The 13459-nt window shown below is 36.4% G+C and overlaps 1 protein-coding gene across 2 annotated transcripts in view; it reads left to right on the top strand.

Moving 5' to 3' along the window:
- Positions 1 to 1234: 1234 nt before the first annotated feature.
- The window catches only part of si:dkey-71l4.4, a 28853-nt gene continuing 16628 nt past the window's right edge, over positions 1235 to 13459 (top strand). Inside the window, exons 1-4 of one of the 2 annotated variants that reach the window (NM_001114315.2) lie at positions 1235 to 1354; positions 7702 to 7813; positions 10481 to 10573; positions 11420 to 11512. In NM_001114315.2, coding sequence (NP_001107787.2) covers positions 7770 to 7813; positions 10481 to 10573; positions 11420 to 11512 — 230 coding nt within the window. In that variant the 5' untranslated portion in view covers positions 1235 to 1354; positions 7702 to 7769. Of the gene's footprint in view, positions 1355 to 6161; positions 6243 to 7701; positions 7814 to 10480; positions 10574 to 11419; positions 11513 to 13459 lie in introns of those variants that run through there. The other variant, NM_001442677.1, reaches the window with a different exon arrangement.

Raw genomic sequence — 13459 nt, 5'->3', positions numbered from 1 at the left:
AGAAGTTTAAACAATTTCAGAAATATACTGCTGATCTACCCTCTTCATCAGTGTATCACTCCGCCCGCAGAGAGTACCAAACAGAGGACTAGAGTCACTATAGATTGACAATTACCGCCGCTGTTAGACCACAATGTATATTTGATACTTTTAGGCGGTAATGTAGTTGCTTAGACTGTAAATATGCTGTTTATTTACAGGTACAGCGTCTATTTTAAAAAGTGTTTAGAAGATTTTGGAAGTGGGACTTCTAGCATGTCGGTGTCCTACCTTGTCAGATTATCCTACCTCCCATTCAAAAGGTAGGCAGCACATTTTGATGATGCAATATGCTACCCATCTGATTTTGCCACCTATGTAGGTTTGAATGTGGAGTAGAGTGATATGAAGCTATAATGTCACCCTGACCCACCAACCTCAGAGCCTTTCAAATACAGTGTTGGGTGTTTAATCTGATGAGTAGGATACAACGTCAGGACACCGCAGACACTTATTGAAGCCTTGGATGTGTGTCTGTACAGTAGTCTGTTGTGTAGTGTAATGTGTTTAGGCTATATCTAAAGGCAGTGTTTGGTCACTTATCTGTTATTTACGCTAGAGCAAATAGATTTCACTGCAATGTTAAGTTTAACAGCTTACACTTGAAAACTTGGTCGTTGCTCTGTAGACTGATTTACGTAGCATCTTTAAATTATTGTGTTAGTGTTATTGTGCAATTAGTGACATTTGATATGAACTGCAGTGATATTTAATAATAAAAATGCTTTGTATTACAAACTGCAGCATTGAGTGTGATTGGCAGGAGGAATGTGAAGGGAGCAAACTATTTCCTCAGGACATTTTAAACTACAGCCTAAACAGGGTTGGACTAAAATAAAGTGAAGTTTATTGGAAAATAAATACCAAATAACACAATTTTAAGTGTTTAAAAATAGACAACAAAATACAGCAGCCATATGTAACATGTATTACATGTCTGAAAAGCTCCAGAAGTGTATATTTCTGTTGCACTATATATATATATATATATATATATATATATATATATATATATATATATATATATATATATATATATATATATATATGACATGCATTAACAGAATTGTTTTCTTAGGCTGTACTAAAACACATAAAAAACATTCATGTTCACAAATATTTTAAGTTCCAGTGGTTTGTGTGTTGTCTTGAAGACACGCCCACAGTCAGGAGAATATCATGAATATTCATGTCAGTGGAGCCAGTAATATTTCAGGATATACCTGTAGATCACACAGGTGTGTTTTAGTGAAGTGAAAGAGTGAAAGAGCTCAGATTGTGTTCCTGCTGCACAAGAGCGTCTGTACTTCTGCAGGTAAGTTTAATATTTCTACTTTATGCTGATTTGTGGAGATGATAAAGGGGTTTTATATGTGTGAGTGTGATTTAAATGTCTGATCCTGAAGATCAAATCCTCAAACACAAACAAACTTTTGATTTTTGTCAAAACAGTCATTTAAACTTTGTGTCTTAAAAACTTAAATTTTAATCCCGTGAAAATGTTTGTACTCTTCTATATCAGGGTGACTTGATCATTTCTGATCATTCAGCACAAAACATAATTTTAAACATTGAGAGTTTCAAACTCGAAAGTAAAGTTAAACCAGATGTTCCAGTTGATCAGGAAGAAACTCTGCTAAAAAACAACAAGCGGATGTCCCTTATACAATCTGCATTTAACCCTTAACTGACAGCTTGATGCTTTTAGTACTAAATAAATAAAAATAAAATAAAAATTATGACAAACTATTTAATCTTATTTTATAGATCTGCTTTGAGTATTCTTAAAGAGATCTCTCAGATTTAATCTCTAATACCCGTTTTACCTTCCTCAAATACTCTATTAACACACTTGTGCTCAGAGAAACAGTATAAATATTTTCAGCTGCAGTGGTTTGGGTGTTGTTTTGATGACTCGTCCACAGTTATTAATATTTCAGGATATACCTGCAGTAGTGTTGTCAAAAATATAGATATTTCAAAATGCATCGATACTGCATTATTTTAAACAATACAGTTTTGCTTTTGGTTGGTATCGATAGCGGCTTTGGTCTCTTGAGGGTTGATAAACACTGCTCATGAGCACTTTCTCTCAGCCCTAAAATGTAATCTGATGAATGGTTGAAGGGTAAATGCCTGTAAGCCTTTTCTAGTGCTTCTGGAATCTTTGTTTTCTGCTCTGAATTTAATCTGACTCCAATTTTAAGTGACAATTGAATTTAGACTATTTCTGATTATAAACAGGTCACATTAGTCGTGTATGAATTAATTTAGAGTTTTAATTTATATCTGCTCCTATACTCTTCAATCATACATTCAATCTGGGACCAAATGCCACTTAAAGTTTCATGTCCAGGGTTTACGTGTTTCTCACAGACTTGATCTCAATGTTCTGAAGTTAGTCAGAGGATGCAGAGTAAACTAATACCTCACAGTCTGGTTGCCTCCTGCTCACTTGTGTTAAGTTTATTTAGTTATTTCCACACAACTTGCTACTCTTAGTGATTAAACAGAAATTAAAAGGTCTGCCGTACTTCCTGCTCCATACAGTCATATGAGCTTAGAAATCTATAAAATCCTGTCACAACCAGTGATGTAAACAATTACAAATAATCAAACTACTGTAATTGAGTATTTTGTCTCAAAATATTGTAATTTACTAAGTTGTTTTATATATATATATATGTACTTTTACTTGGTACTTTTACTCCACTACTGTCCTTCAACCTGCAATCACTACATTATTTTCTTTTGTCTATGGGGGATATCCAGTCCAATCAGATCACATATAGAAGGTAAATCAGAGCATAATGAACTACCTCAAGACATGGGGGATTTAGAATTACATCAAACGATTTGGAAGCATTAAAATTGTCCAAGAAGATGTCCAAAATCTTTACACGCATTGACCCAGAGACTGTTGAGACGATGTCACTAATGAGAAGATGGTGGATGATTACTGTATGATGACCCAAATGGCCTTACACACCCAGCAGACATAAGACATAAACATGTCAACAGATTGACGTTGTACCCCAACGTTGTGGGGACGTTGCATTTTGTTTCCACCTCTGGATCCAATTCTCTCAAACATCCTCCAGAACATTTCCCTAACCATAGTGCCGGCCCTAACACACACCATAAACACTTCACTCCACTCTGGCACATTCCCAACCATCTTTAAGCAGGCCTGGGTAAACTCATTGCCCAAGCAGGTTCTACATAATCATTTCTGCTTTTACTGGACCCGTCTGCTGCTTTGGATATGGTGAATCATCAGATTCTTCATCAGGTCTTCAGTGAGCCCAACTGAAGTGTACCACCTCTCATTACCTCTCTACATTGGTTACCAGTAGAGGATTGCATCAAGTTCAAATCACTGATGCTCTCTTACAGGACAGCCACTGGCACTGCATCCACTTACCTCCACCTGCTGCTGAAGGTCTACAAACCATCCAGTGGCCTTTGATTAGTGAGTGAGCACTACCTTGTGGTACCATCACAAAGAGGCTATAAGTCACTTTACAAAACCTCTTCCTTCAATATTCCCACACAGTCTGCAGATTCACTGGTATTAAAACAACAAGTAAAAACCCAACTCTTCCGAGATCACCTGAACAAAAAATAAGGGCCCCCTCTTCTCTCCCCACTTCACCACACAACAACCCCAAAACATTATCAATTTTGAGTGTGCCTCACACAGGTGAGTGGACTGTACAAACCACCTATAGAAAACACACTCTTTATCCCTCTGACACGTTCCTGTAACAACTCCATATAAAAAAGGCTTTAGTTCTTTTCATTGTTGGCTGGTACTAGCTTCAGTTTTGCAACATGTGTGGAACAACACTTGTGGTGTCTGTGCTCTGAAAGGCTGGAAGACAGCAATAGTGAGATGGACTTTTGGCCTGCTGGCATAGATGCGATGTTAGTGAAGTTTATTTATGAACTAATTTAGAGAAGATCAAATGATTATGACTGTTCACGGCATTGTTAGATGATTCCTAACTCACTATAAATAACTAGCTTTTCTTAACTCAGTATCTTCATCTTGAAGAATCCCCCTTCCCACCCCTACTCCCCCTCCTGTCCAGATGGGTGACAGCGCAGGGACCAGCACTGTTGCCTCACAGCAAGAATGTCTCTGGTAAAGTCCCTACTAAACCAGTTGACATTTTTGCGCAGACTTTGCTCATTCTCCCCATGCTTGTACGGGTTTTCCCCGGTTTCTCCAGCTTCCTCATACAGTCCAAAAACATGCAGTCTAAGTAAATTGAACAGAACAAATTGATACCACAGTCAAGCTCAGGGGAGTTCATTGAGATCTGCCTGAGCTCAAACTCCCCTCTCGTCCTGCAAATGGGAGGGAGCCCAAGGCTCGAGGATCTCATAGGTTCAGGGCTCTCTCCTGGGACAGCATGACAAACAAGCTTTATTATCAATCATTAGCTGAGTGTGAACTCTTGGAAATGATGAAGAGTTTTTTTGTGTGTAAGTGGGATTTTAATGTCTGATCCTGAAGTTGTCAGCCTCAAATACCATTTAAACACAATGTCAAAACATCATTAAACACAATGTCAAAAGTATACTTTTTGATTCTTTTAAAAATATCTCTACTTTTCTATATCAGTCTTTCAGATCATTCAGTGAAAAATATAACTCTTAACAAAGAGCGTCTCGAACTTGAAAGTAAAGTTAAACCAGACCTTCCAGTTGATCACGAAGAAACTCTGCAGAAAAACAACAAGCTGATGTTCCTTACAAAAACTGCATTTAACCCTTAACTGACAGCTGACTTTAGTACTAACTCAATAACTAACTATTTAAAACTAAATAAATTGGCTAAACTTTGTTATCTTGACAATATACAGTTAAAGTCAGAATTATTAGCCACCCTTTCATTTTTTTTCTTTTTGAAATATTCTCCAAATGATGTTTAACAAAGTGAGGAAATGTTCACAGTATGTCTGAAAATGTTTTTTTCTTCTGGAGAAAGTCTTATTAGTTTTATTTTGGCTAGAATTAAAGCAGTTTTTAATTTTTTATAAACCATTTTAAGGTCAGTATTATTAGCCCCTTTAAGCTGTATTTGTTTTCAATAGTCTACAGCAGGGGTTCCCAAACTTTTCAGCCTGCGACCCCTGATATGACGATGCCAGTGACTCGCGACCCCCAATATCCTGGCTATGAATACAGAAACCTTGCATGCAATGTCACACACACACACCAATACACCCAGGGATATTCTTCGTTTAATGTCAGTGCGGTAAATGGCCCAGAACCTTTAACCTGTTGTTATAAAATCAATCTGCTGCATCTGACGCTATTGCTGTGTCTTTAATATAATGTAATTACCACTGCGGTCGCAATCCAATAGAACTAGTTACTATAAGCTACTATAGTAACTATATAGTAATTATAAATGACTTTATTTTTTCTCTTCTGTAGGTTATGGATAAAATATGGTCATTCTTATATGATTTAATAATAATAAATAGACTTTTTTAAAATAACCAGGCGACCCCCCCTTCATTGTCCCGCGACCCCTCGAGGGGTCCCGACCCCCACTTTGAGAACCCCTGGTCTACAGAACAAACAACTGTCATACAATAGCTTGCCTGATTACCCTAACCTGCCTAGTTACCCTAATTAACCTAGTTAAGCCTTTAAATGTCACTTTTAGCTGTATAGAAGTGTCTTGGTAAAATATATATCCAAATGTTATTTACTGTCATCATGGCAAAGATAAAATAAATCAGTTATTAGAGATGAGTTATCAAAACTATTATGATTAGAAATGTGTTGAAGAAATCTGCTCTCTGTTAAACAGAAATTGTGAAGGAAAAAATAAACAGGGGGGCGAATAATTCTGACTTCTTGTGTATATCATTTTATTTTATAGGTCCAATACAGCTTTATGTATTCTTCAGAGACCGCTCAGATTTAATCTCATATACTTTTTCATTCTTAAAGATATTCTATTAACACACTTTTGCTCTGAGAAACTACCAAGATATCTTCAGCTCCAGTGGTTTGTGTGTTGCTTACAGTCAGGAGAATCTCATGAATCACACCGCCACACGGTGGAGCCAGTAATATTTCAGGATACACCTGTAGATCACACAGGTGTGTTTTAGTGAAGTGAAAGAGTGAAAGAGCTCAGATTGTGTTCCTGCTGCACAAGAGCGTCTGTACTTCTGCATGTGAGTTTGACACTTCTACATTACGCTGATTTGTGGAGATGATGAAGGGTTTATATGTGTGAGTGTGATTTAAATGTCTGATCCTGAAGATCAAAACCTCTAACTCTGATTAAACATGGTGTCAAAACAGTAATTTAAACACTGTGTCAAACAAATGTTATTCCCATGAAAATGTGTGTACTCTTCTATATTAGTATGAGTTGATCATTTCAGATTATTCAGTAGAAAATATATTACTCTTAACACAAAGAGTCTCGAACTCAAAAGTAAAGTTAAACCAGTCCTTCCAGTTGAACAGGAAGAAACTCTGCTGAAAAACAACAAGCTGACGATCCTTACTCTGGATTTAACCCTTAGTTGTCAGCTGACATTTTAGTACTAATTAACTAACTAACTAAATAATAATAATAATAATAAATAATAGGCTAAAGCTGATGTTATCTTTACAAACTATATAATCTTATTTTATAGGTCCAAAATAACTTTAAGTATTCTTCAGAGACCTCTCAGATTTAATCTCAAATACATTTTAGTCTTCTTGAAATATTCTATTAACAAACTTGTGCTCAGTTAAACTGTGTGAATAATTTAAGTTCCAGTGGTTTTGCTGTTGTCTTGAGGATTCACACACAGTCAGGAGAATCATATTCATGCCAGTTTCTCGCTGCAGATGTGAAAAAAGAAGTGCAGAAAGTTTGACATCTATTATCTGCCAAAAGCTTTAAATTTTAACACTGAAAAAGTTTTTTTTTCACTGATAAAAGTCATCACTACTAATTTGCAGTTCAACATTTTCTTCAAAAAATAACCATTCATTGGCTAGTTTAGCAACATTATTTAATAAGAATCTTAAAATAAGATTTAAGAGCCCTCCTATAGCTGGACATAGTATCTTTGTACACAATTCTACAGACCTCTTAGTGTTTTCCACTTATGTTCAAGGGTACAAGTTGCGGTTTTTAGAGTGTGAGTGTGATTGTTATACCATGGTGTAGTTTTATTCTCTCTTGATTTGACGAGGTCAGCAATATTTAGTGTGTTAGTGAAGATAGCATCCATACTGCTAGTTACTACATTAAGGTCATTTGTGTTTATGGATTCATTTAGAAATAGAGAAAAATCAGGTTAGTTGTTTATCGATTCATCTTTAGTGGACGGGACGATAGATCCATCAGGGTGATATATCTGTGCAGATCTGCTCATTTCAGGTAAACACAGATTATAAAATAAGTGGTAGTTGCCCTAGATGTGGCTTAAAACCAGCTAAACTGAGTCACATGTTTTGGGTTTGCCCTAGACTGAATCACGTGGAGTGCTTTGATTGATGTGAAATAACAAAAACTATATAAGTGTGCTATCCCTCATCATGTGGTGTGTTTGAGTGCGGTGTTGTTCGTGAAGTGAACATTGATTGCTATAAAGTGTGCTGTTCTTCATCTCAGTATATTGTCATCTCCAGGTGATGGTCAGCGGCTGATTGTTTCCTGAAAGCTCTGCTAATGTCTGCATTGGTGTTTTAGCTGCAGTATGGCAGAGGAGCGAGTAAAGGACTCTCTCTCAGAGAAACACAGGTATTGACTCTGTTTTTACACCATTATTTCAACACTTTCTCTGAAGAACAAACACCAACAACAATGCACTTATTTGTGCTGCTATTGCCTGATCAAATGATGGACAAAGCTTCAGTTTACAGCTTCAGCAAATCTGTTTAGATCACTCTAGATCACAGACAGCCTAAACATGTTTACCAGAACTCAATGTGTGTCATGTGTGCTGTTTAAAGTCCTCAACAACATCAGAATTAAAGCTGACCCCAGAACAGTTTCAGCTTGTGCTTATAGAGGAGATGAAATTAAAATATACCAGAATTTCATTTAATAAAATGATTAAAAACATGCATGTTAAACTTATATATAAAAAGCATATAGTTCAGTAAATGGAGTTTTAGAATATTTTTTGTCTCTCAGATTTAGAGATTATATTAAATTGTATAGATATTTTGTGTTTTATATCTCCTCCTCTGGTTTCTGTAGTGAGTTTTTACTCCGCAGATTCTATCACAAGGTTTTGAGTCAATTGTGTTTTCAGTGAAGCTGAGATTGTGCAGAATGAGAAAGCAGCGCATCACTCGTCTATTTACCCATGATTCCTGTGTAGCAGACCTGATCAGACAGACCTTTAGTCAACAATTAGTTTGTGCTGAATTAAACTACACAAACTTTAATCTCTTTAATTTGGCGACCTGCTTCTGTGAGTCATCATCGGAGGGGTCAACTGAAAATAATCTTTCTTCAATGTTTACAATTTGAAACTAATTCTAAATTCAAACCTAGTTCAACCATAGTCATTTCGCCAGCTTACAATTATAAGGTTCTCTCTGTATTCTGAATGATTTTAAGATATTGATCTTCAAAGTTTTTGCATTGCATATAGCAGTGGTTCTCAAACTGTGGTACGTGTACCACTAGTGGTACGCGGGCTTCCTTCTAGTGGTACGTGGAGGAATGAAATATGTCATGTACATGCTACACACATTTCAAAATTTATTAAAAATGATGTATATAATATGCCATATATGGCATATAGCCTATATTTCTGAGGTAATCTGCCACGTTTTTTTAACTGTGCAGAGTTGTAGCTGCTTTACTGGGCCTACTACACTACTGAATTTCAATACTGCTCATTTTGGTGGTACTTGGAGTGAGAATTATTTTCTGAGGTGGTACTTGATGAAAAAAGTTTGAGTACCACTGGCATATAGCAAACAATATGCGCGCAACAGTTCTTTTATTAACTTGACAGAGACCCTAAGAGTTCTCTAAATTTAAATGATCAAAACTTTCTTACATTTGCAAATTGGAGTATAATTTCATCATTTTCCATTTAGAATTATAAGGTTGTATCTGGCAGATCAATCATTAAAGCATTAATAATCAAGAAATACAATAAAAAATATATGTAAGTTAGTGTTGTAACAATATGTTGATGCTGGAGAAAGTTGAATTTTTGCTTTCTATAACATTTATTTCATATTTTAGGATGAGTATTTTTTCTTGTTTAATTTTTCCAGTGCAGATGTTAATTTTATGTAATTAATATGTTATTATTTATTACATTTTATGCTTCATATGAATTATTGAACTATATTTCTTGAATTATATGCGCTATTAATTAAATTAAGTATTTTCCATTCAAGGCTTAATATTAAATTTAAAGACTTTAAAGGAAACAGACGATGATCGAATAAGTTTAATAAACACTGAAAAGTGTTTCACTGACTGTATGTAAACAAATACATATATATTCACATTTAATATATACATTTTTATAATAAATTTTTTTCAACACTGTAAAATTTAACATTTCATCTTAATGTTGCCGACACGGTGCCACAGTGGGTGGCATGATCACCTCACAGCAAGAACGTCACTGGTTTGAGCATCAGCTGAATCAGTTGGCATTTCTGTGCGGAGTTTGCATGTTCTCCTCATGTTGTTGTGGGTTTCCTTCAGGTGCTCCAATTTTTTCCCACAAGTCCAAAGACATGCCATACAGGGAAATTGAGTAAGCTAAAATTGGCCATAGTGTATGTGTGTGATTGAGTGTGTGTGTGGGTGTTTCCCAGTGATGGGTTGCAGCTGAAAGAGCATCTGCTGCGTAAAACATGCGGGATAAGTTGGCAGTTAATTTCGCTGTGGCGACCCCGGATTAATAAAGGGACTAAGCCGACAAGAAAATTAATGAATGAATGAATCTCAATGTTGGGAAATGCTTCTAAATCATTACATTTACACACATCTCAGTTTTGTGTGGTGCAGCATTATTTAGCAGACTCTGATTTTGTGTGATTTTGTCTTTCTGTTGTTTCCCGCTGTCAATGGAGCAGTCTGGCGAAATGACAAAGAAAGCTGATCCTGATTGTCCTCGTGGGTGCATTAAAAATGCTGATTGGCTCACAAAAAGAACCTTATAAAGCAAAGCTAGAGTTCGACTTTGTAGATAAAACCTTTTTTGTTTTTTTAATAAAATGTCTTAAAATGTAAACAACTTAAAAAATGTCACATAACATAAATATGTTGTCATTTAATAAGAATATGTCAAGAACTCAGTTTTGACAAAAATGTCAGATGGAACCTTATAACTCCAAGGTGACGATATGTCAATCCTGCACACTGCACCTTTAAAGGAGACTGAAGTTTCTGCTGCAGTTCATTCCTCTGGTGTGTTTGTGTCTTCAGTGTGGGTTCAGGATCATGTGTGTCTCTGAAGAGTGACAACTCAATAAGGAATCCACCAAAGTTCAGTGAGGAAACACCATCATCAGCTCAAAGGTATGTTGTGCTTCACATTATTGCTCACACATGGACTGTTTGCCAATATTTCATTATTCATCATCAGATTTTATTGTTAAAAAGATGCATGTGTGTATACGCCTAATTCTTACACATTAATTATTAAGGTAAGACTTGTGATTTTTAATCTTTGGATAATTGTCAAATGTATAAAACTTTTAATGTCAACTGTTAGAATTTTATTGTATTGATGTACACCTGATTAATGATAATAGTTGATACACTTTATCTCTGTAGAGTGAGGTCGGAAATGGGAAGATTGTTTATTGTCATTGCTGTGAAGATTATAAGTTATTGTGTGATTAATGGATAATGAAATGAGAGTGACGGTTTAGCTAATTGCACATTGTGATTGACTATGGAATAAAAGGGTGGAGTTAGAGAATTATGTCACACACTGAGGAAGGCTTTGTGCCGAAACGTCTGTTTGTCTGTTATCACCCGTAAAATGTAAGAAAAAGTAAAAATAAAAACAGTACGAAGCAATTGAGTGCGAATCATTACCTTCTTTTGAACAATAGTAACGATAAGATTAACGCAGCAAACCAAAGAAGTAACTAAAAAAAACGCAAGCGCGCAGGACAAACTTCAGTAACTTTGCACACGTAATAAAATGTCTTAAAATGTAAACAACTTAAAAAAATGCCACATAATATAAATATGTTGTCATTTAATAAGAATATGTCAAGAACTCAGTTTTGACAAAAATGTCAGATAGAACCTTATAATTCAAAGGTGACGATATGTCAATCCTGCACACTGCACCTTTAAAGGAGACTGAAGTTTCTGCTGCAGTTCATTCCTCTGGTGTGTTTGTGTCTTCAGTGTGGGTTCAGCATCATGTGTGTCTCTGAAGAGTGAACACTCAATAATGGATCCACCAAAGTTCAGTGAGGAAACACCATCATCTGCTCAAAGGTATGTTGTGCTTCACATTATTGCCCACACATGGACTGTTTGCCAATATTTCATTATTCATCATCAGATTTTATTGTTAAAAAATATGCATACGTGTATATGCCTAATTCTTACACATTAATTAAAATAAGTGAATGATCAGTAATAAAACAAAAGGAAATAAACTAATTGCAATCAATTCTTAAATGAATACAATGAAACACATACAAAGGTAGTTTAACCCTCTGAGGTTTAAGGGCATCATGTGATCACAAAGTCATGTAAAATTCCTTTTTAAAATTTTTCTGAAGCAAGAATAAATAAATACATATATATATATATATATATATATATATATATATATATATATATATATATATATATATTATACAAGAAATGTGTGAAGATTCAAAGATATAATTGCAGATAACTATATTCATTTATTCATTCTTTTTCTTTTGGCTTAAAGATGCAGTATGTGATCTGCCAAAATGCTAGCCGCTTAGCATATTATCTTTGGACGGTGGGGAGGGACTGTGATTCAAAGTCACACCCCCTGAAATCGCAAGCGCTCACCGCGTCACAACAACAGACAGACAACCCACTAGTTCATGTCATTCGCCAGTTAGTGTTTGGCCAGCGGAGTGCAGGAATTACATTTATTTTTTTTGCTACATTTACAGGCTATTTCAGAGTGAATATTCAGAGTAGCGTGGTGAACAGTATAGGCAGGCTGTCAGTAGCCGCGTTTCCACTATCGCGTCTAAAGCGAGTGAGCCAGGGCGAGCCAAGGCCAGTCGCGTTTCCACTGTCACTTCCGGGGCCTAAGCGGGCCAAAGTGGGGCTTTCTTGGGGCCAGTGGCCGGCCTTTTTTGGCCTGCCGAATACCTTGGGCCAAGGAGAGCCAACTAAAGCTTCGGGGCGGAGTGAAAGGAGAGGCGGACTTGGCCCCGAGTCTGGGAAAAATGGCTTGTCGTCATTACACTTTTCCGATCGCACACGAGTACATGAGCCAAACACACAAACAAATAAATAAATGAGGGAAAGAAAACTTCTAGCCTTATGGACTGAGGTCTTTTGCTTATACTCACCTCGAAATTTTGAAAATGGAATTAGACACTGGAGCTTCTGTTTTTTTAATTTTCAGAGATCTTTACAGTGCAAAATTGGCCCAAAAACTATTGAAAACGTATACAGAGGAAGCAGTGTCCCCTATAGAGCTTAATAAGGTCAAAGTGAAAATGAACAAACCACTTTTCGGCAGAGAATGGCTAAAGAAAATCAGGAAGGACTAGGCATGTTAAAGGGTGTCAAAGCCAAAGTGTTACTTAAGCCACAATCTCAGCCTCGATTTTGCAAAGTACGCAATGTTCCTTTTGCTCTGAAGCCAAAAGTTGAAGCCAAAATTAACCGATTAGTGTAGCTTGGAGTTATCTCCCCAGTGACGTGCAGTGAGTGGCCCACACCAATTGTACCAGTTATAGAAAGGAATGGGTATGTGAGAATATGCAGAGATTTTAAGGTGACAGTGAATCCTGCTCTGTGTGTTGAGCATTACCCATTTCCACGCATAGAGGATTGATTGGCATCCATAGCAGGGGGTCAACGTTTCACCAAATTAGATCTCTCAAATGCATAACTTCAAGTTCAAGTAGCAGAAAGTTTAAGGAAGTACCTCACAATCACCACATTGAAAGGGTTGTTTTGTTATAATCGTTTACCATTTGGAAATGCGTCGGCACCGGTGATTTTCCAAAGAGTGATGGATCAGATTTTACAAGGCCTCCCTAATGTGCACTGCTACCTCGATGATATGTTGGTGACGGGGTCCAATGAGGAACAACATCTCAAAAATGTGGATGCTGTTCGCAGCCGTCTGAACGAATTTGGACTGTGCCTTCAGCGTGAGAAATGTGAATTCTTTAAGGATTGGTTTGAATACTTGGGGCACATCATTGATGCACAGGG

Source organism: Danio rerio, chromosome 4, assembly GCF_052040795.2.
Source record: "Danio rerio strain M-AB ecotype USA chromosome 4, GRCz13ab, whole genome shotgun sequence".
Classification (NCBI taxonomy): Eukaryota; Metazoa; Chordata; class Actinopteri; order Cypriniformes; family Danionidae; genus Danio; species Danio rerio.
Note: the sequence above shows the minus strand (reverse complement) of the source record. Positions and strands in the feature narration are given on the sequence as shown.